At 42.6% G+C, this 25,053-nt stretch overlaps 1 protein-coding gene across 1 annotated transcript in view; it reads right to left on the bottom strand.

Moving 5' to 3' along the window:
- The window catches only part of LOC136873804 (uncharacterized), a 412,301-nt gene extending 389,153 nt beyond the window's left edge, over nt 1-23,148 (bottom strand). Inside the window, exons 1-2 of the mRNA XM_067147093.2 lie at nt 23,028-23,148; nt 11,718-11,991 (exon numbers count right to left, since the gene is read on the bottom strand). Of these exons, the coding sequence (XP_067003194.2) occupies nt 11,718-11,991; nt 23,028-23,148 (395 nt within the window). The remainder of the gene's footprint in view (nt 1-11,717; nt 11,992-23,027) is intronic.
- Between the last annotated feature and the right edge of the window lie 1,905 nt (nt 23,149-25,053).

The following is a 25,053-nucleotide window of genomic DNA, read 5'->3' as shown; positions in this document are numbered from 1 at the left end:
GACCTATTTTTAAGGAATTCTGTGGAGCAGCATGGGTCCACTTGTCATAATAATAATAAAGAAATAATAATAGTAATACAAAGGGCACTAGGAAAGTTTTGCAATAAGCAAAAACGGTTGGCTGGACAACCCTGTTATGGTGAGTGATGAAAAGAGGGGTGAAAACCAGTCCAGAAGACAGCAAAGCGCGAACTTCACACCAGTTGGTACCAAGCAGTGGGATTGAGAGCAAGTTAAGATGTCAGTGTGGTCTAAAGGTGAATATCGCTCAATTATCCGCTACAAATTTGCTCGTGGATTAACTGTTGACCAGTGTCTGAAGGAAATGACTTCTGTGCTGGGGAAAGGCTGTCCACATCGGACAACAATTTTCCGCTGGTACAAAGAGTTTCAGAGGGGAAATTTTGGGGTTGAAGACGATCCTCGTTCTGGGCGACCGTCCAAATCAGTGACTGAGGAAAACATTGAAGCTGTGAGGAAAATGTTGCAGCAAGAGAGGCGGTTGACATATTGGCAGGTAGAAAAGACCCTCTACATCCCTGCTCCAGCTATTCATTCATTTCTATACGACCATCTCCATGTTAGAAAGGTTTGTTCCCTTTGGGTGCCCCATTCACTTTCAGAGGAACAAAGGGCACATCGAGTGAAATGGTGCCGAAAAATGCTAAAACAGTTTGAAAATGGGACTTCGCGTAACGCCAATAGCATAATTACAGGTGACGAAACTTGGCTTTATTAATACGATGTCCCAACAAAATCCCAGAACAAGGTGTGAATGTTTGAGTATGAGGGTACTCCTGTGACTGTGCGAAAGTCAAGGTCAGTGAAGAAAAGGACGATTGCAGTATTCTTCACTAAAGGAAGCATCCTGACTCGGGTTGTGCTAGAAACACAAAGGACACTTACTGTGAGGTGGTGCAGTGAGACTTGTCTGTCTCAGGTCATCCAGGCTCTCAAGCAGCTTCATGAAAGGTCGCGGCTCAACATTTGGCTCTTGCATCACGACAATGCTCCCGCACATCGTGCTAATGTAACAATGGATTTTCTTGCCAGATCAGGGTTGACTGTGTTTGATCACCCTCCATACAGTCCTGATCTTGCCCCATGTGACTTCGCACTCTTCTCAGAAGTGAAGATGAAGCTGAAAGGGCGGCGTTTTGCATCCGACGAGGAGCTTCTGGCAGCATGGGATCAAGAGTGTGAAAATGTAACCGAAGAAAAGTGCAGAGTTGGTTTAGTGACTGGTTTCGACGTATGGAGAAGTATACTGAGTGTGGTGGAAATTATTTTGAAAAAGTCCAAAGCGTTCACTCACATTGCAAAACTTTCCTAATGCCCTTTGTAACTGTTTAAGTTTTACTCCGGAGGCTGTTTGGATCCTCAAATAACAAAACCAAATTTTACGCGGTTATTTAGAAAACATAAAAACAGATGGTGGCGCCATAATGAGGCATTCAAGTCATATTGAGGCGTGAGGCAGTTTGCCATTGCTTTCCTCACTGCTTCTGAAAGTGTTGTTACAGCATAACTCTCAGACGCATTAATCGTGCTCTGAAAGTTATTACTTAGCCCCACCCATACCTCAGCAGCTTCCAGAGTGACATAGCCATAACGGATACTGAGAATTCGGTAGCAATATTTTGCTCTGGCATGTGCCGAGAGATCGATGCAAAAATACTCTATTCATCAAGAGATATCAGCAGGAGAAATATAACAATAAGAAAAACAAAAGACAATTACGGACACATAAACAGTAAAAGCCCTGACACATTCAAGAAACAAATAGTCGAATAGAAGGAAAGCTAACACTGACACTATGAGATCGACCGGGGAAATAAGACAGCTCTGCCGATATCTTGCGATCTAGTCTATGAGGGATTTTAACGAAGAGGTTCGTCTCCTTCCAGCATCTTACATCGCCAGGAGTCACACATGGAGACGTATAAGTTAGAGCGGTCTTTAGACTCAAAATTGACCATGAGGACAATCGAAGATAACGACCGAAAATATTTGGACTACACAGCTAAAAAGAAGCTCACAGCAAAAGGAATGAAAGGAAGGCGCAAAGGAAGACACAGCTCTTTTTTTCTTTTGTTAGTTGTAGGGAGTAGAATTTTTAGTTTTAGTGCAGGGTGGTGCAGCTTATGGTCCGGCTATCCGCCTCTGCAGCATCACCAAATTATTTTAAGTATGGAGTAAGTTGGTTTATAGAGTTAAGTAGTTTTAAGAGAAATATAGTAGATTTTGTTAGTTTAGGGTAGGGTGGCGCAGCCCATGGTATGGGGATCCGCCTGGGCTACGCCACCAAATTAGTTAGGGTATGTAGTTAGTAGTTTTAAGAGACATAGATTAGATATTGTTTGCTTAAAGTATTGTTTTGTTTTGTTTTATTTCTGTGTGTTTTGTTGCCTTTATTGCCTGTAAGCCGATGGTGGATACTAGGGTGGGGAATAAAGAGATGTTCATATTCATATTCAAAGGAAGACACACAAACAAACAAACAAACAAACAAACAAACAAACAAACAAAATCTACTTTTCATAGTCGTAAATAGTCTTATCGGCGACGAACATTAATAACGTACGAAATATTAATAATACCCAAGAAACGTTCATTAAATTTCCATACAGGGACGTGACAACCGAGTGACAATGTCATTGGTGCTTCGCCAAGGCGGTGGCAGTTCGAATCCCGGCTAATGCACGTGCGATTTTTGATAGGAAATATCACGTCCCTGTTGTTCATATTCCACATAACATTGAAGGTCTCGGGGCTGTGATCGCGATATCAAAAGTCACATAGAATTACAAGCTTGCTTTGTTTAAATTTCCATAGATTTCAAGAGAAGTTGGAGAGTCGGAAATATTTTCTGAAAATTGGTTCATTTACATGTCATTAAATGTAATTACAAAGATCTCTCACATTTAAGCACACTCAAATTTCAATATAATGGGCCAGAATTCAATCCCACAAACTTCAGAATGGAAGACAAGCGCCTAATCATTCTCGTTACACTGCTGTATTCGTTTAATATCTACATCTTTGTGCTGTGTATCCAGATCTTACGTTTTACTCTCCAGTACGCTGTGTTCAGGTCTTCAGTCGAATATAAGCTGCAGTTTCTCCTATCTGCATTGATAGCGCCCTGCTATGTTTGTTTAGATCTGCTTCGGAGTCGCTGGCCTTCAACCACAAGGTTGTGAGATGTGTTGGGGACGGTTCCAAGTTCCACGCGCTCTTCATAGGACAAGGCCATACCATCGTAACCATCGTATCATTGCGGATATAGGGAGATGTCCATTGTCCAATGAACTATGCGCACTTCCATGACTTAGCTTGAGTTGTAGACCAACATTTAGTCCATACAAAGCCCCTGGAATGACGAGAATAGACCTTAGATTTCAGACATAACCTTATAAACTGTGCAATTTAATGGCACATGTTTTTAATTAGACAAAGGTATATTAAAGAGTAAGTCAAGAAATATTTTATTGCAGAAGATAAAACCACGGGACGGAGACGCTGATTCCTCCATACAGTAGTCTGTTCAGTTTTCATGTCAAAAATTGCACTTAGAGATGATGATGTGGGCTATTTAATGGTAATGCGATGAATTTATCAGTAGGTTAGCTGTAAATCCTCCCCTTTATATTTTATCGTTTTTTAATATTTAATTTACTCGGGCACAGGAAAATCTAGTTGATAGTTTCTCGAGCATGAGTCGACTCCTCCTTAATTATCTCCACTACCAGTCTAGGAGAGGTCACTCCATTCAGTATTAATCACGTAACGATCTTCAGATAGTTGTTGAAATTTTCCGCGATTTTTGTGTCCGTGATGCATGTTGGCTCCATAAGAAGCAAATAATTATAGCCTTTTCTATGGTAAGTTCAACGTAATCAATTGACAATTTATTACTGTGCGTTGCACCAAAAAGATCGATCTGGTAATTATTTCTTTAATGGAGTATGCAATATGTTTTTGTGGACTCGGCTGTGGAGTATTGACTTCCACTGTGATAGTAGTATTCGAAGATTCCTTTTGTGGAGGATATGGCCAGCAAAGGTAGAAGATGAAAGGTCACCCAAATCCCCTCCTCTAACAGACATGAAAGTAGGTCGACATTATTGGTTCCAGCTGGGCTATTCAGATTCTCTGATCATATTTGCTCGTTTTAATATCCCATTTCAGTTTCTAATACGTCTCTTCGTGGATTCTCTTCAAAAGAATATCTGGTTTATAGACAGGGCTGTAGGAGCATTCCCGTCCTGTTTTAGAGCATGGATCTGTCGGTTCTGCTCTACACGAACAGGGCAATGTCATGTCATTTACAGAACATGACTGAATGCCGTAGGTGTAATACGCTATTTATTCATTTAATACACCGTATTTTATATCTCCTTCTGTGGATCATTTGTGGAGTGTCTGTCTCCGGATCCTAATATAGTAGGTTCAAACCCGGCAGAGGTAGTTGTACTTTAAAAAACCTAACCCAACCCCATGGCACTACAACCCTTGAAGGGCCTTGGCCTACCAAGCGACCGCTGCACAGCCCGAAGGCCTGCAGATTACCAGGTGTCGTGTGATCAACACGATGAATCCTCCCGGCCATTATTTTTGGCTTTCTAGACCGGGTCCGCTATCTCACCGTCAGATAACTCCTCAAATCTAATCACGTAGGCTGAGTGGACCTCGAACCAGCCCTCAGGTCGAGGTAAAAGTCCCTGACCTGGCCGGAAATCGAACCCGAGGCATCCGGGTAAGAGGCAGGCACACTACCCCTACACCACGGTGCCGACTAGTTGTACTTTTAAAGGGTGGGAAAAAATCCATTCGACACTCCATGTCGTACTACGCCTGCATGTAAAAAGTCTCCGGTGACACATTTGCTTTTCACCCGAAAAAATTAATTAAAACTCATCTATAGACGACCTAGAAAGATTCGGCGAACTCTGCCATCTAGTAGGCTAGAGTAAAACGGAACGTCGACATTGAAGACCAGGCAGCCAGATGGTGTCAAATTAAGATGCTTATACACATTAGCTGAGACTATATTATTATTATTATTATTATTATTATTATTATTATTATTATTATTATTATCGTCATCATCATTACCGTATTTTGAAAGATACAAGTGATTACATATGATATCAAATAATCTTTGTTCCGTATTGACAAGTTACAATTAACATATAGGATTGTTATGCACCTTATTCAGTGCACAATGTTGTTTCTTCTTTCTTAATGTTTACCCTCCAGGGTTGGTTTTTCCCTCGGGAATCAGCCTCAAGGGCAGTGTCCTGGAACTTCAGACTTTGGATCGGGGGATACAACTGCTGAATAGGGGCCTTGCGGGGGGATTGGAATATTGGAAGCGATAGACAAGGAAGAGGGAAGGAAGCGGCCGTGACCTTAAGTTAGGTACCACCCCGAAATTTGCCTGGAGGAGAAGTGGGAAACCACGGACAACCACTTCGAGGATGGCTGAGGTGGGAATCGAACCCACCTCTACTCAGTTGACTTCCCGAGGCTGAGTGGACCCCGTTCGAGCCCTCGTACCACTTTTCAAATTTCGTGGCAGAGCCGGGAATCAAACCCGGGCCTCCGGGGGTGGCAGCTGATCACACTAACCACTACACTACAGACGCGGACCGCACAATGTTGTTAACTCTAAAATTAACACAGCCGCATCACAACACATCACTTCACGGACAATAAACTTCCATTCCACGGAAACACGATTTTACAGCTCTTAGAAGATTATCATCCACAACATCAACTTTGGTCCGATTTAACTATACTAAGACCAAGACGGCAAACCTTTCTGCACAGCAATAATCTTAGGAAGGGAGGAAAAAAAGGAAATGAACAGTGTTTTGGGTAATTCAGGTGAACTCATAATAGTACCCAGGGAATCACTGGACAGGTGGATTGAATATTTAAAAGATCTCAACGTAAAATGAAATCTTCCTTGTGGGGTCGCGATCAACCGAGTTCATGGGGAGGAGGAAAATGAAATTGGTGAAATTACGCTTCAGGAAGTAGAAAAGGTGGCAAATAAACTCCATCATCATAAAGCGGCAGGAATAGGTAGCACAGGGCGATGGGACTGCGGTAGTTAGACTCCTTGCAGATTGGATGTGACGAGGCAAGAACAGCGTACGTAGATCAAACTGGCCGTTCGCTAGGGGTCGTAATGCCAAATAATATCATAGAGAGCTTGTGGAAGCTACGGGGAAAAAGGTCCTTCCTTACCAAATTGTTACGGGATGGACAGCAGCATTTCAGCGTGGACGTGAAACAAGCAGTGACGTACAAAGTCCGGCAGGCCCATTAGTGTCCGGACTGATGTGTCACGTCCAGTGTATGGACACTACTGGAATTACAAGAGGACATAGGCATCCTTCTCCATGATAAAGCCAAACCACATGCAGCAGAGGCTGTACGGAGGAAACGTCTGCGCTGGAGGTGGGAGGTGGTAGGGGTGGTTATTGTTTTAAGAGGAAGTACAACTAGGCAACAATCCTCTAATAACACTAATCAGAGAGAAAGGGATCCGACACTTCGAAAAATTAAGATATCGGCCAAAGAAAGACAAGCGCCACAAAGGGCGTGAAAATGAAAGACTCCCTAGGTCTCGATACCTTATACCGTCGGGGTCGGAAAATAACAAGAGTTGACCAAGGGAGGTCGAATAGGATAGATGAAAGCGGGGGGCCTGGCACAAGTGGAAGCAGTTCCAGGACTCAGCTAAGGGCTCCGAGGTCGCCAAAATTTAGGTGATCGGCCCTCTCCAAAGTGAAAGAACCATTACGTGTAGGGACGGTTTGGAATACGAGAGGACATTGCCAACGCTCCGAAACATGAGATTGTAAAATTCACACATGGTGGGGCGATTGGTATCCGACGTCTCCAGTATCAATGACAACGTGTTGTGGACAATCTATGGGACTACTCTGAGGGTTTATCGTAATGGTTACTTTACTCTCTGAGAATAAACATTATGTAGCACAAGGATTTCATGGCTGACAGGTTTCTACACCTGGTAAACCTACTCGGCATTACTCATGCATCCCACAGCACCCTCCCCTCCCCATTCCCATCTGTATATTTCAATTTCTCTGGTAGATCCCGCATTCGTGCGAAAAAGTAATAGTTGGCATGACATGCCCCAACCCTAGCACGAATTTAGTGGCTACTTTGTGGATTAGTGGTAGAGTTCTAGCCTCCAGATTCCAAACTTGTATGCTCAAAACCAACAGGGATAGTCGGAATTTTGAACGGTGCGAAGAAGTTTGTTCCGTTCTCTATGAAAATGAAAACCTACGACCTGTTTTCCAGTCCTTGACCGGGTCAGGGATGTAATGAATGCACCATTTAGGCTATTATTACGATGGGATCGCCACTCCCAAGGTGATATTAAAAACTGATAAATGCTATGAAATGATAATGGAGAGTGTTGCTGGAATGAAAGGTGGTAGGGAAAACCAGAGTACCCGGAGAAAAACCTGTCCCGCCTCCGCTTTGCCCAGCACAAATCTCACATGGAGTGACCGGGATTTGAACCACGGTATCCAGCGATGAGAGGCCGACGCGCTGCCGTCTGAGCCACGGAGGTTCGCTCCGTTCTCTATATCACACAAAATTTGCATGAAAACTATCTCTTGTGTAACATTCTGTATTTGGCTGGTTAAATTAATTAATGTCAGCAATAGGTCAGTTGACAGAGTTCTGTCTCCTCTTCTATATCTGCTATCCTACTTCTCCCTTCATCTCTACACCTATTTTATTGCTGCTTGGTGTTTCTCTGTTCGTTCCCTATTCCAAACAGCACTGTGGTATTTTCTGGGGATTAGTAAGTTATTCCTGACTTGTGAATTTTCTTTGATGTCTTCGTGGGTGATTGGAAGTTGTTGTACATTTTTCACTTCTTTAATCTAATTATTATTATTATTATTATTATTATTATTATTATTATTATTATTATTATTATTATTATTATTATTATTATTATTATTATAGGACTTATTGGAATTCTGTTTTCCGAATACTAAATATCATTTAATTGAAACTGCAATTGTCTCGAAAGTTAATGAAGTATAAGAAATCCTTTTGTAACTTGACTTGATATACGAAGCGTGTTTTTTAAGTAAGGTCCGTTTTGTTGTAGACCACCGCCGTCTCAATCCTATATATAGAGATTGAGACGGCGGTGTTGTAGACACAAGTAGTTCGCACGCATATCGCAACGAGCGCGTGCGTCGTGTACCTGCATGCCTTGGGAACAACTCTGCTTAGTTTCAGCTCTGTAGCTAACCTGTACGGTTCTGTTCTGTGCTTTCAAAATGTTTAAGACTATCAACTCGCCCGCCGCGTGTGAGGTTCGGTCAGTGATACGGATTTTGTCAGCAAGGAACCTGTCTGCTGCAGAAATTCTTCGACAGATTTGCGAAGTGTACGGTGATACTGTTATGAGTGAAAGCAAAGTGCGTAAGTGGGTACAACAATTCAAAGATGGCCGTGACAATGTCCTTGATGAGGACCGCTCCGGTCGCCCTTCTTTGATTAGAGACGATTTCGTGGCTTCATTTGAAGCGAAGATTCGTGAGAACAGGCGCTTCACAATAACAGGTCTCTCAAACGAATTTCCTGAATACGGCAGTGAACTCTTGGTTATCGGAGCAGTTTGGCAAGTTTCTATGAAGAGGGTATTTTAAAATTGGTTACGAGGTATGATAAGTGTTTGAACAAACTTGGCAACTATGTCCAAAAATAGAGTGAAATATGAACTTTCTGAAAATAAATGTACTTTTTGAAATAACCTTTCGTTGTGTACTTATTTGCAAACGGACTTACTTAAAAACACGCCTCGTACAAAATAATGTAAATGCCTACACGTCTGAGGATTTCAAATGTCTCTACGGTGCGGAATTTACCGCTCAACTACCAACATTGTTTTGCTAGGGGCTTTACGACGCACTGACACAGATACGTCTTATGGCGACGATGGGATAGGAAAGGCCTAGGAGGTGGAGGGAAGCGGACGTGGCCTTAATTAAGTTACAGCCCCAGCTTTTGCATGATGTGAAAATGGGAAAGCACGGAAAACCATCTTCGGGGCTGCCGACAGTGGGATTCGAACCCACGATCTCCCGGATGCAATTCAACTAGCAACTAATGCATTTAGATATTTGGTACTTATGCTACATATTATTCTAATGGTGATTCCCTAATTTGGTGATAAACCATACAACGACTTATTTGATAGTGGAAGATAAGGGTAGATAGGAAAGAATGGCGAGTCCAATTTCTTGAACCAGTGAAAACTATAAAGGTCGGCGTAATCTTAACCGATCAAAATCTTGTCGTTTTGTTCATCTGAAGCAGATGATTGCTTGACGCCTACGCCGCCCAGTGCTGTGATGGGTCGAACTATCTTAACGGACGTTCCCTTATCGAGAGAGCAAGTGAACACCGATCTATTAGCGGGTGAGTTGCGCTCAATGGACGAGGAGGAGCTATCGCAAGTGATGTGGTTTTTCTAGAGTACGGGGTGTTCAAACTCTTTATTCTTTAGTTCACCTTCATGAAACGCGTGAGATAAAGATCGACTGATATCTACAACTAACCTAATGAACTCATCTGTCACACAAAGTTACAGCTATAAGCACGCTAAAAATACAAATACGGTGTTAATACCAAAAGGGTTACATGCCCTTCTTCACACAAACAGTATAAAGAAGTGTAGCTACTTTACATATTGTTCAAAATGAAATTAAGGTCAATCAAAACCTTCAGGATAATTTATAATACTGTCAAGGCCCTCAGCTCAGTCTGAAGTGTGAGAATCAGAAAATGTGTTTCCACACTTTCTACACTTCTACTTTCACAGTGTTTGATACAGTGAACGCTGATTCACTCAGATAAGTTGACCGTAAGCGAAAAGGGATATGATGCTAATTTCAAAATGTTAGGGTAAATTTCTGCACTAATCAAGCTCAAGAAGTTAGCTGTTATCTTCTTTGTATTCCAATTTTATTGAAATAAAAGTTTGAAGTCCAAATCTCGAGGACTAGAGAGCAAACTGGAAATGTATTTCATTGAGTGAGGGAAATCAATTTTAACAGTTAAGTCACATGCACTTCTGTATTCCAATGATTTCAGTCTCGCATACATGGAAATATTTCTTTTTCAACTCTTACCCAATGATTAGTCCACCTCTGTGGTGTAATGGTTAGCATTATTAGATGCCACCCCCGGAGTCCCGAGTTCTATTCCCGGCTCTATCGCAAAATTTAAAAAGTGGTACGAGGGCTGGAATGTGGTTCACTCAGCCTCGGGAGGTCAACTAAATGAAAAGGGTTTCGATTTCAAACTCAGCCATCCCAGAAGTGGTTTTCCGTGGTTTCCCAGTTCTCCTCTAGGCAAATGACGGAATGATAACTAACTTAAGGCCACGGCCGCTTCCTTCCCTCTTCCTTGTCTATCCTTTCCAATCTTCTTATCCCCCCCTCACAAGGTCCCTGTTCTGCATAGCAGGTGAGCCCCCTTGGTCGAGGTTCTGGTCCTCCTCTCCATTTGTATCCCCGACCCAAAGTCTCACGCTTCAGAACACTGCCCTTGAGGTGGTAGAGGTGGGATCCCTCGTTGAGTCCGATGAAAAACCAACTCTGGAGGGTAAACAGATTAAGAAAGAAAGAAAGAAAGAAAGAAAGAAAGAACGAATAATTAAGGTTCGGATGTTACGGAAAATTCATATTTCTTTCCGAAATATGAAAAATAACTCTGAATGATGTGTCCCTGACCCCATTTAAAGCAATTTCATGTTCAATATAAATGCATAGTTCATCCAGTTTTATTGTTTTGGTCATAGTATGTTGCTCATTTTAGTGATATAAGGTCATATTTCGGTATATTTTGAGCATTTTTTTAAAAATTGGGACGTCGCTCTTAACAAGTCACATGTTCTCTGCGTCGAGTTTCAAACACAGGATTTCTCAATAATGTAATAGATGTCATTTTTCTTTCTTTTCCCGAAACAAATAGGCGGCAGATTTACAAGACATTATTCCGAGAAAGAGATGCTGTTTAATCGTACGCGGACAGATACAAAAATGACCGAGCTCGATAGCTGCAGTCGCTTAAGTGCGGCCAGTATCCAGTATTCGGGAGATAGTGGGTTCGACCCCCACGTTCGGCAGCCCTGAAGATGGTTTTCCGTGGTTTCCCATTTTCACACCAGGCAAATGCTGGGGCTGTACCTTAATTAAGGCCACGGCCGCTTCCTTCCTACTCCTAGCCCTTTCCAGTCCCATCGTCGCCATAAGACCTATCTGTGTCGGTGCGACGTAAAGCAACTTGCAAAAAAAAAAAAAAAATGCACACTTCGTTTTTTGTTTCTTTTTTCAGTAAGACACAGTAAGAACCTTGCCTCAGGACTAATGTATAAAGTTTTAACGTACCTACTGTAGCATTGTCAGTTCGCGTGATTAAATGTGTCTGCTCCATTATCGCTAATCACTTTTTGCCACGTTAAATGTTAGTAACCTAATAATCTCATACTTGCTACCCATTCCTAAAATGCTTAAGTCATATTTTACCTGTTTTACACCATATTTAGCTAGTTTTAGGTCACATTTACTTGCATATTTTTTTTACTTCCTTAGGTCATAAACTTGCGAACCCTACTAATGATGTAATGAGATCATACTTACTTGACTTCCTCTTCGGACTGAGCGAGAAGCCAGTGCACTTTATCTCGTCTTCTGTTGCCAAACGCCATGAGCTGAACGAGAGTGCACCCGCTAGGAAGGTCTGGGCGGCCAGGAATACGCATAGTCCACTGGCTGACAGCCATCATCTCTGGGGCTTCTTTCACCACCAGGCTTCCTTCGGGCTCCACGCGGCCCTTCTCCTTGAACCAGGCCAAGGTAGAGTCCTCGTACAGCACCACCCATTCTTCGCGCCATGCCTTGCCGAACAGCCGCTCTGGAAAGAAGAGAAATATCATGTTATAACTGACGGAACAGACCTATAGAACTACTCAAGCTTGAATTACTTGTTGTACTTGTCTGTCGTCGGTGAATCAGCGTCGTGGTCTTCAGTTCAGAGAGTCCCGGGTTTTATTCCCATCGAGTAGGAGATTTTAGCCGCGTTATGGTTCGTTTTTCCTGACTCTAAGATGGATGTTTGTGTTTGTCCCAACACACTCCTTTTTATATACACCCAACACATCGCACTACCAGGGTGGGCGGTGTCTGGCGTGTTTATGCTGGTGGTGGTGGTGGTGATAGTTTTACGAGGATGTACTACTTAGCACCATCCTCCTACCGTGTTTAGGAAGTTGTGTCTTGGTGTGGTGGAGGGTAGAGTTTTCTGTTGTGTGTGGGTTGTATGAGTCTTTAAGACAAGGGAATTAACCGTTATAATTAAAATCCCTCTATCCGACCGGGAATCGAACTCGAGGTTCCGAAGATCGAAGGCCAAGACGTTGACGACTCATCATTGAGCCGAACGTAATTTTAGATAAAAATGAATGGATATGACTAGATATCCGAAGTTCAAAAGAGACTTGTATAGGCAAAAGGGAACAGGTAAAAGGAACGAATGGAGATACATACTTCGTAGCATTGCTGATTTTACAGCACTAATCGAAACAAGAAAAGCCAGTGTAACGGAATTCACATACTCAATGTAATCTCAACTTTTACGCACCGAAGCACGTGAAATAAATGGGTTTATGAAATTCCTATAATTTGCCTAGCGGTAAGTTTCCTGCAATATTTATGGCCTTCATATAGGTATACACGGAGCGAGAAGTATGGAAAATCATTGTAAATGTCTGCGTAATTTTCGATACCGCAATGAATGATGACCAGGGGGATAACTGGAAGGGTTAGAGAGTTAGTTACATCAAATAATCGTAATAACAAATATTTCGAAAGAAACTTCATTTTTATTCTTACACTACTTGCCCCGCTTCAGTGCAGGATCCGCTATTCCGATTCTTTCTTTTAACACTTCCGTCAAGTAATCTCAAGCATGGGCATTATCAGCCTGCCCCGCGGAGTAGGGGTAGCGAGCCTGCCCTCTTCTCGATGGCCCCGGATTCAATTCCCGACCAGGCCAGGGATTTTCACCTGGATCTGAGGGCTGGTTCAAGGTACTCTCAGCCTCACAGCACGCTCAAAGTCCCCGCGTATATCTGTTACCCGCGACGAACGGTATTTTGTACGTATTATAGCTAGTAATTTTGTAAATAACGAATGAAAATAAAGGAAAAAATAGATAATAAGACAACGGGGCTTATACAAATTGCTTTCTTTCCTTGTTTCAGCCGGACAAAGTGGAATGACAATGTAATGTTTTCTGCACGAAGTGAGGGGTAGGGGGGGGGGGGGGGAAGAATATCTTCATACCGGGAGAGTTAGCCGCGCGGTTCTGCCCGTTATATTCGGGAGATAGTTGATTAGATGCCCACTATCCGCAGCCCAGAAGATGGTGCTCCGTGGTTTCCCCATTTTCCCACTAGGTGGATGACGCGGCTGTACCTTAATTTAGGAAATGATCGCTTCCTTCCCAAACCTAGTGCTTTCCTATCCCATCACCACCGAAGGACCTGTCTGAATGGGTGTGACGTTAGACCACAAGGGAATGAAATAATAATAATAATAATAATAATAATAATAATAATAATAATAATAACTTATTTTAAGCCATTAAGAGGGCCAGAAGTTCATACCCTTGGACCTCTACGTAGGTAGCAATTGTTATGATGTCAAATACGTGTCAATACTTCGCGATATAATTAGTGCAAGATCTCGATCGGAGGTAAAACCATTGGTGTTGCCGATCAAGAACAACCATTGGGTTCTATTCGGGCTTAATCCTCCATCAACTACTGAATTAACTCCAAGAGAACCCTACGTAGTTTCATACTGAGCTCGCGATGTCAATGGGCAAACTTCACTTCTCTGAAATTGAACGTGCTTCTCTTTTGTGTGTAATATTATGTTGACATCTCCCAAGGAAGTCTCCATTCATTCCTGAAAGATCACAGGGTCGTTGCTACTCATTCATTTCCACTCGAATCACACAGAAGCACCCACTGGTCGACCAATGCGTATACACAAACATAGCTACTGTACACCTGCCTTTGAACGTTTTTTAATCTGCAGCAGAAATGCCACCCATCAGAGACGAGTGGCAGCAGAAGAGGAAAAGGATACAATCAATCACCAGTCACCAATTATCTGCATTTAGTGCTGACGAACAGGTGGCAAATTCCCTGTCAGTTGTTAACCTAAGTTTTTCTTAAACGTTTTCAAGGAACTTGGGCAAGTCTTCGATCATTTCTCTTGATTATTTATTCGAGTCCCTTACTCCTCATTCTAAAAACGAATAGCTAGTGGCTTTACGTCGCACTGACACAGACAGGTCTTATGGCGACGATGGGATAGGAAAGGCCTAGGAGTTGGAAGGAAGCGGCCGAGGCCTTAATTAAGGTACAGCCCCAGCATTTGCCGTGTGTGAAAATGGAGAAACCACGGAAAACCATCTTCAGGGCTGCCGACAGTGGGATTCGAACCCACTGGCTCCCGGATGCAAGCTCACAGCCGCGCCCCCCTAACCGCACGGCCTACTTGTCTGGTCTATAAATGAATATGTGCCCTAATTTTCACCCTTGAATTCCAACTTTATTTTCATTATTGTGTTCCTACTTTTAGAAGCTCCACTCAAGCATATTCGTGTACTAGTGTCATTCCATTCCATCTGTACACTGACAGCTGGGAACATACCACATGGTCTTACATCTTGTCTCCTTATTTCCAAGTCTTTCCAGCCTCAAGTATGCAACATTTCTGTAACACTACTCCTTCGTCGGAAATCAACCAGAACACATCGTGCTGCTTTCCTTTGGATCTTTTCCGGTTCTCGTATCAAGTAGTCCTGGTGTGGGCCCCAATACACTGGAACCAAACTCTAATTGGGGTATTACCAGAGATGTATGCTCTCTCTCATTTAGATCATTACTACAACCCCTAAATACCCGCATAACCTTGTGACATATCTCCATAATGGGAAGTCCTCTTTGGCCCGTAGTGGCTAATTCCTTTATGGAGCATTTTGAGGAGGAAGCTGTTGCTTCGTTGCCCGTCAAACCTATGATATGGTGGAGGTATACTGATAATGCATTTGTGGTCTGGACAGAAGGTCCTGAGAAAATTCATCTATTTCTAAACCACCTAAATCAGCAACATCCTTAAATGTTCTAGTAAGAAAGAAATCGGTCGGCTCCTTAGGACATACAGTCTATCGTAAGCCTACCCACACAAATCGCTACCTTCATGCAGATTCTCACCAACATCCAGCACAAAAACAGGGCATTCTCACGACACTCGCCAAGAGGGCGAGACGAATTTGTGAGCCATCACATGTCCAGGTGGAGATGGACACGCTCAAAGTCGCGTTCAAAGGTAATGGTTTCAGCGATTTGCAGATTCATAGAGCCCTGCATCCCAGAGAAACGACCAAGCAAAGCTCACAGAAGGAAGAAGTGAAGCGAACTGCCTACTTGCCTTACATTCACAACACCACAGATCGAATCGCCAAGGTCCTCCGCAAACACAATATAAAAACCGTGTTTGGCACCGCCACTAAAATTGCTCACAGTTTGAGTAAAACCAAGGACAAATCGTCCCCACATTTACATCCTGGGGTATACGAAATTCCCTGTACTTTCGGTAAGGTATACATCAGCCAAACATGCCGATCCATTGGTACCCGTATCAAAGAACATGAACGTAATATTCGTCTTAACCTACCAGACAAATCGGCAATAGCTGAGCACGCTCTATCTTCGGGTCATGATGTCATGTTCCAAGATATTTGAGCTCTTACCACACTAGACACTACAGGTCCAGGATTATACGGGAAGCTGTGGAAATACGTAGAAATCCTAACAATTTCAACAGGGACACCGGCTATTAATTAAGTAATACCTGGTTACCGGCCATTAAGAATTTACGTAGGCCCTTCTCTGTCCCTTCACTATCGTTATTTCGTCCCGGTGTTTTCCAAATTCGTACGTTCCTCGTCGCTAGATGTTTCATTCCAGACTTGTGTCTATGCTATACACCTGTCAATGTCATGTGTTACGTACACACGTTATGTGAACCGCTTAGACTGGTTCTCATGGTTCGGCCAGCTTCCGCTTCGAACGCTAGCGTTGTGCCACGTCCTGGGAGCCATCTTGTGGCGAATAAACGTACCATTTCCACTTCTATTATAACGTCTAAATTCAAGGAGTCATTGTTTAAGAAGTCTTTCTCGTGGTCAGTCGAGATTTCTTCTGATGACGCAGAGCACAGTTCTCTGGGAAACGTAAAGACTTTCACCTTCTTTTCTTGACATGGCATAAGCCCAAAAGCCAATACAGTATCATGTCTATAAGCATCAATGGCGAACTTTCCTAAACATGATCTTCTTTCTATCAAACTAGTTAGTAATTACGTGTCTAATATAATCAGAAAGAATGCTTTCCCAGAGCCTACAAACAACACATGCAAGCTGACAAGTTGACACCGTGACTAACATCAATAAATCGGCAGGAGTAATGTTGCTGTTTATTAAGTTTCTGGGTCTAGGGCATTGTGATTCATCGCGTTTTGATTTCTCCGAGCTCGGTGATATTAGGACTCTTGGAGTGATTGTTCCTTCAGGATCTTCTTGCCATTCAGATAGTCATGTCCAATATATTCTTGTTAAAAAGTGGCTTATAAAACAATCACAACCACCACTACCATTACCAGTGTGTTCGTTACTACGACGAGTGAACAATATCTTCAGCTCAGTGATATTAGCCTTTTATGAACTTAGCAGAAGATTTGAATTTCATAAATATCTCCATTCTTCCTCTTGTCTTCGGATAGGTCTGCTTTGGCCCACTTTAAGCATCGTTCATTTTTGGTTCTTCTTCCTCCAGTCAGCTAGTACTTCTTCAACCTGTCAGAATGGGCTGCTTTGCGTTCTGGTGACCAGGTGTTGCCGGTCCGTTTTCTGCTCATTCGATCTTGGAATCCCTTAATTTTGTTGATGACCATCCTGTATTCTTGTCTATTGTATACTGCCTTCTGTGTTATGTTCTTTTCTTCCAGGTCCTCCTTGACTCCTTTAGGCCAGGTAGTTTGCGTCTTCCTTCTCTCCACGTACTCCAGAATTCTTTTGGCTGTCCTCTCTGTTGGCATACTTTTAATGTGTCCATAGAAGTAACGTCTTCTCTTTTTAAAGGATGTTGTGTTGTTCTCGGTCCTTTTGTATAGTTCTTCATTTGGCCGCAGTCTAAATTCTTGTCCCACTTTCTTAGGCCCTAGTATTCTCCTCAAGATTTTTCACTGTTTTTTCTTAATATTCTCTAGTAATCCTTTCCTGTTCAATGGGATGCATTCGATTGCATACAAACTTTCTGGCTTTATCAAAGTGTTGCAATGTCCGAGTTTCGCTGTGATTAAGATTGAATTGTTGTTATGGACATTTCGACATAAATGGTATGCTGTTTCCATCTTATTGCCCTGTTCTGTAACGCTATTCTTGGTAGTCCTGTTGGAGTTATCCACTCCTCTAAGTATTTAAACTTCTTCACTTAGTGACAATAATCTTTGTCAGGTCATTTTTGCTCTGAATTATTAGTTCCGTTTTTTCAAACAATATCTGAAGTCCTGTCTTTACAGCAATCTCTTGAAGCGTTTCAATCTGTACCTTATCAGTTTCTGCGTTTTCTGCCAGAACTGCCATATCATCTGCGAACGCTAGACAGTCAACTTGTGATTCCAGATCTCCCCAGTATTATCCCATTTCTCCCCCCTAATTATGTCAATCTCTTCTTCCACTCTCTGACCACTTTTTCAAGTATAACATTGAACAGGACTGGCGATTCCCTGTCAATCACCCTTGTCCCCTTGTCGGACACATGTTTCAATGTTAAATGGTTTTGACAACGTACCCATAAACTTTACTTGTGATGTAGTGTCAGTGATGGCTTCCTTGATTAAATTTTTAGTTTTTCAATTGGCTTTACGTCGCACCGGCACAGATAGGTCTTATGGCGACGATGGGTCAGGAAAGGGCTAGGACTTGGAAGGAAGTGTCCGTGGACTTAATTAAGATACAGCCCCAGCATTTGCCTGGTGTGAAAATGGGAAACCACGGAAAACCATATTCAGGGCTGCCGACAGTGGAGTGCGAACCCACTATCTCCCGAATACTTGATACTGGCCGCACTTAAGCGACTGCAGCTATCGAGCTCAGTAAATAATTAGTTTCCTCATCTACCTTAAATTCCTCCAAAGTGCTCTGCCAGACGTAAAGAATTTAACCTTATTTTCTTGACACGGCATAAGACCAAAAGCCTATACAGTATCATGTCTATAAGTACGGGCCGTGAACGCATCGATGGCAACATTTGTTCTGTCTCCTTGTTTGTGTAGTGGGTGTATTAATGCCGTTTTCCATTCTTTTGGAATACTCTCTGTCCGCCAAATGTCCTCAAACAGTGCTCCTAGTTGAGTCACTAGGTGTTCACCAGCATACTTCAATAACTCTGCGACTATTGATTCATCACCTGGTGTCTTGTTTTGCAGTCCTTTTATTATTCCCCTGATTTAATCCTTGTTGGGTGGTTTTGAGTCCAGTATGTTGTTCTTGGGTTTCTCAAATGCCAGAGTTTCTTCAGGTTTTTTTACAGTTCAAAAGTTTCTGGAAATATTTTTTAAGTTGTGGCAATTCTCTTCATTTCCCGTGATTAGATTTCCTTTGTCATCTTTTAAGCATATGGTTGGTGGTTTGTATTTTGTTAACTGGCTCCTGAATGTTTGTTAGAAATTACGTGTATTATTTTTCATGAAATCTTCTCTTTTCTTTAGTTGTCCATCGTAGTATTTCCTTTTTTCGCCTCTTACGATTTTGGAAGGTGTTTTCCTTTATGCTTTGAATGCCTTCCAGTCTTCTGTTTTTGTTGCATTTCGTTTCTTCCATGTTTGAGCTCTTTCTTTTTGTAGTGCTTCCTCACAAACTTCGTTCTACCACGGATGTTTCTTCTTTTTACTTCGTAAGATCGTTTGTTCCGCGGGTTCTTGTATTGATGTTCCCATGTCAGACCAACTGTGGCTTTAAATCCTGTTTATTCTGCTCTGGTATTCATCCAAGATCTGCTGATTTAGCTTCAGATCCTCTACTCTGTACCTTGCAATTCTTGTTCCACCATTCTTTCTCCTTTCTGGTGTTAGTTTCATCCTAACTTTGGTTGGGTAGTGGTCAGAGTCAAAGTTGGGCCCTCGGGCCACATATACATCTTGAATTTACCTGGAATCGTCATAGCTGATTGCAACATGGTCAATATGGAATCCACCCAATAATTTGTTAGGCGATCTCCACGTTGTTTGTTTCGTTCGCTTTTTTCTGGAACTTGGTGGGCATGATATTCAAGTTGAATTTCTCACACAACTCTATCAACGTCCTACCAATCATGTTTGTCTGGTTATGTGCCGCGAATTTTCCTGTAATTCTTGATGGTTCGTTCCTTCCAATTTGAGCAATGAAATCTGCTAGCAAAATTACAACATTTTTATCTGGAACTTTTTTCTATGATTTCTTCCAGGTCTTCCCAGAATTTATCTACACTGACTGACAGTGACAATGCAACACAAAGGAGGAGTGGTTCGAAAGGGATGAAAGATGGGGAAAAAACAGAGACGGCACGGATGAATAATTGATGTTTATTTCAAACCGATATGCAGGTTACACAATGCGCACGGCATCGACTCAGTAGGATGTAGGACCACCGCGAGCGGCGATGCACGCAGAAACACGTCGAGGTACAGAGTCAATAAGAGTGCGGATGGTGTCCTGAGGGATGGTTCTCCATTCTCTGTCAACCATTTGCCACAGTTGGTCGTCCGTACGAGGCTGGGGCAGAGTTTGCAAACGGCGTCCAATGAGATCCCACACGTGTTCGATTGGTGAGAAATCCGGAGAGTACGCTGGCCACGGAAGCATCTGTACACCTCGTAGAGCCTGTTGGGAGATGCGAGCAGTGTGTGGGCGGGCATTATCCTGCTGAAGCAGAGCATTGGGCAGCTCCTGAAGGTACGGGAGTGCCACCGGCCGCAGCACATGCTGCACGTAGCGGTGGGCATTTAACGTGCCTTGAATACGCACTAGAGGTGACGTGGAATCATACGCAATAGCGCCCCAAACCATGATGCCGCGTTGTCTAGCGGTAGGGCGCTCCACAGTTACTGCCGGATTTGACCTTTCTCCACGCCGACGCCACACTCGTCTGCGGTGACTATCACTGACAGAACAGAAGTGTGACTCATCGGAGAACACGACGTTCCGCCATTCCCTCATCCAAGTCGCTCTAGCCCGGCACCATGCCAGGCGTGCACGTCTATGCTGTGGAGTCAATGGTAGTCTTCTGAGCGGACGCCGGGAGTGCAGGCCTCCTTCAACCAATCGACGGGAAATTGTTCTGGTCGATATTGGAACAGCCAGGGTGTCTTGCACATGCTGAAGAATGGCGGTTGACGTGGCGTGCGGGGCTGCTACCGCTTGGCGGCGGATGCGCCGATCCTCGCGTGCTGACGTCACTGGGGCTGCGCCTGGACCCCTCGCACGTGCCACATGTCCCTGCGCCAACCATCTTCGCCACAGGCGCTGCACCGTGGACACATCCCTATGGGTATCGGCTGCGATTTGACGAAGCGACCAACCTGCCCTTCTCAGCCCGATCACCATACCCCTCGTAAAGTCGTCTGTCTGCTGGAAATGCCTCCGTTGACGGCGGCCTGGCATTCTTAGCTATACACGTGTCCTGTGGCACACGACAACACGTTCTACAATGACTGTCGGCTGAGAAATCACGGTACGAAGTGGGCCATTCACCAACGCCGTGTCCCATTTATCGTTCGCTACGTGCGCAGCACAGCGGCGCATTTCACATCATGAGCATACCTCAGTGACGTCAGTCTACCCTGCAATTGGCATACAGTTCTGACCACTCCTTCTTGGTGTTGCATTTGCTCTGTCAGTCAGTGTACTTTCTCTGGATTTTGTCGGTTGTCCTTATTTATTGGTGCATGTGCTTTTATCAGTGTATATTTCTTATTTTTGAGAGTTAGTATTGACATCCTTGGTGAGGTGGACTAGAATTATGTTATCTTGTCTGCCAGTGAATTGTGTACTAAAAATGCTGTTCCTAACATAAAATGACCTTCAGTGTTTTGTATTTTCTGTGCTGGTTTACCTGTATATATCCGATAGTGGTGAGTTTGTGTTGTGTCCTCGTCTCTGTATCTTGTTTTTTGTACAACTAACATTTTCAGTCGTTGTTCATTCATTACTTTAGTCAATTCCATTTGCCTTCCCATTTTCAACATTGAATTTACTTTTACTGTTCCTATGAATGTTCTGTGTCTACATTCATGACTTGTCTTAGGGATTCCAAGACACTCCCACTGGTCTTGAGCTGCGCAATGTTTCTGGGCCCCCGGATCTGAATGCCCAGCTTCAGTGTCTTTGCTACCACGAGAATTCGAGTTAATCATTTCACATTTTATGGCTGATACTTGTTTATAGCTAATGCTTCTAAAAATTTGCATTTCTGTCTGCTACGACTTGGTTCGCTGCATCAAGGCGGTTTCCAGGCCGCCCCCTATCACCACTCCACGCTGTTGATTGATAGTTCTTTCGCCTTCTCCGCCGTTGGTACTCATCCGCCTTCGAAACCGTTGACTATCATTGTCAGAGTGCTTTTTTGGCGGCACTCACTCGCCTTCTCACACTGCCGTCACTGGATTTATGTGGTATTTTAGAGACTCTGGTGCTACCCATAGTCCCACCACATCCTGGTAACAATGCCACTGTTGGTCCGGGACTGCTTATTCGTTAGGTTTCCCTGCTTATATCACAGCTGCGCTTCATATCTGGAAGGATGCCCACCATCCGCCACCCGTGGATCCGCCTGGTCGCAGTCAGCTCTGCGTCCCATATAATAATGGGCAGGAAATATCTCCATTATTAAAACTCGTATAGTAAAAAGATATCCGATATAAAAACATTAACATTTCTATTTCCTGTCATTATTGTTATGAGCACTTTTCAGATAGAACTAATATTTCTGGAGATATTTGGAAGTTTCTGAAAATAATAATCACGAATAGGCCTACCTCCCATTGTCATTCCTCGTACAGTAAAAGAGCATGAAACATAAAAGGACCGACCGAGCGAGTTGGCAATGCGTTAGGGGCGTACAGCTGTGAACTTGCACGAGGGAGATAGTGGGTTCGAGCCTCCTTGTCGACAGCCCTGAAATTGTTTTCCGTGGTTCCCCATTGTCATGCCAGGACAATGCTGGGGCAATGCCCTTCAGACCTGAATTTTTGTTTCATTAGAAATATTTTTCCATAAAAGCGAATTCCATGGATCATAAATAACACTTCAATGTGAATATAAGCTATTCATAAAGTATTTGTACAAAATTCTGTGCGTACACTCAGACCCAGGCATAGCAAAATTGTGTTCCTCCAGAAATGTTTGAAATCGAACAATCAAGATTATTTACAGGGAAATAATTAGTTAGTACACAGTTCAACATAAAATGTTCAGAAAATGAATGAAAAATGAAATTGTTCAGTTTTTTTTTACACAACTTCCTGTGGAATGAACAAACAAGCTTTTACTGGTCAGACTGAGCAGTAAATATGTGATCTCCCTTGACAGTCTGTTTGCTTGCATCTTGTGGCTTCTTTCTTGTCATCATATTGCGTAATGGACTCTGCCTTGTCTTACTGGACAACTTCCGCTCGTCTTTTCTCAGTATCAAGCCGTGATCGTCTTGGTGGAAGGATGGTTTTGGTGAAGAATTTGGTTTCCACGTCGTTCCAAATTAGGAACAACAGTTGGTCTCCTTCTATACCTTATTTGAGATTTATATGTCGAGATAACAATGTAATTATTTAGATCATTACTTTGTGGTACTTCACTGACCTCAGCACTCACTTCCTCTGCGCCATCAAGTACAACTTCATCTTCTTGAGTTTCAACTGCGGTTACCGTATCCTTGCCTATAGATGTCCAATTCCTCTTCATTACGGTTGGGGTGTCTAAAAGGACTTCTTTATCACTACCGAAGACTTCAGTCTCAGATTCCTCACCTTCTCCAATATGTTAAAAATTACCGATGGATAATTTGGGTCGCTGAAATCAAGTCGTTCAGGAACCACATTCATCTTCGATTGAGATAATAAAGGGCCTAAATCATTGAAAATATAAATAATAATCTTATGTGTGATAAAAACTGTTTTAAAACTCTATGTAACTTAACAGTTTACTAACAGGACACACACTGAGAAGTAACTGAACTTTGAGTTTATGAACTGCTAAGACATAGCTTGGGACCAGATGTACATTACAATGTACATTGAGTTTTGCCCACATAAAGCGGTATATTAAGCCCATTAAATTACATTGTTATGGTTTAATTATATTGTTATCTTGTTCATAAACATTCAAAACAAGACCATTATTGTAACTAAATACATATGTAGACAGGGAAACAAAAACACTAACATTCATCAGCATGACTTGTGTCCTCAGTCTTCTTTGTTTACAGTTGAAATTCTTATTTCTGATCACAGAGGGCAGCATCAAATGAAGTAGTGCATAGATCGGATGTACATTAGAGTGTACGAAAGGCCTCCAGCATCAAAAAAGCTACTGGGGTTTATAAAAGAGTCATGGTCTGAAGGGGTTAATTAAGACTACGGCCGCTTTCTTCCCATTTCTAGCCCCTTTCCTATCCCATCGGCCCAATAAGACCTATCTCTGGTGGTGCGACGTAAAGCAACTAGTAGAAAAAAGAGATTTTTTTACAGCTTTTATTATGTGCACTTAATTTATTTATTATCGCATGGCTTTTAGTGCCGGGAGTGATCGAGAATATGTTCGGCTCGCCTTTTGCAAGTCTTTCTACTTGACAGCCGTTGGGTGTTTGATAATCACAGGTAGGGAGAGGGTGAATGGATGAATCTCGACTGACCAAAAAATCTTTGTCATCATTAACGGAACTCGACAAACCAAATTACGCTGCTTGGTAGACACTCAAAGCACCTTGCAGAAATTAATATTGACCCACTGGCAACTATACGGTCTACATTCAGAAAGCAAATCAGTTCACATATTCACATCAAAGAACCCAACAGCCACGAACTTGAAACTAAAAAATGCTTGGACACAGTGCTAAATAAAGGTTCTACGAGCTCCTTAGAAGGCGAAACGCATAATAATAATAATAATAATAATAATAATAATAATAATAATAATAATAATAATAATGTCAACAACATACTGTACATTGAACGTTTCCTTTGGAGGCGTCGAAAATGCTGGAATTTGCCAATGCTGTTTTATATAATGACACAGATCTTCCGCATTTAAGAACCCGACTGCTCCGCGATTTAATCCAGATATCTTAGAGACAGGAGAGTGCCTCAATAACTTCGCTACGCAGTCAGTCACTCAGGATAGGATTGAAGTTTTTTGTTTCTGTGTCCGTTTGTTTTTACCATATATATTTTGTTGAATATACAGTATTTCCATGAAATATATAGGCCTATTTCCCTGGTAAACGAACAGAAATAGGTTTTTAGACCGATCATGATGCGTGGTTCTTAGCTCAGTATTGCATTGTTGCCACTTTATGCGTCATTTTTTCTATCCGAATTCTCTTTGTATTCACGCCTGACGATACCTTAGTCCTTCGAAAGATGGAACTTCCTTCTCAGTGGTATTTAATTGGAAGGTGTTGATTATCTTGTTTTATTTCCTTTTAAGTCATTAATCACCATCAACACTAACACTAGCTATGTTAAACTCTAATGATAATATGATGTTCATAATTTGCTCTGACAGCAACCTGATGATTTGCTCCTAAATATACCTTCATGGTGTGTAATCTGGGACAGGAAGTCACCGCCGGATCTGTTCATAATAAAA

Source organism: Anabrus simplex, chromosome 1 (assembly GCF_040414725.1).
Source record: "Anabrus simplex isolate iqAnaSimp1 chromosome 1, ASM4041472v1, whole genome shotgun sequence".
Taxonomy (NCBI): Eukaryota; Metazoa; Arthropoda; class Insecta; order Orthoptera; family Tettigoniidae; genus Anabrus; species Anabrus simplex.
This window is presented reverse-complemented; position numbering and strand designations above follow the sequence as displayed.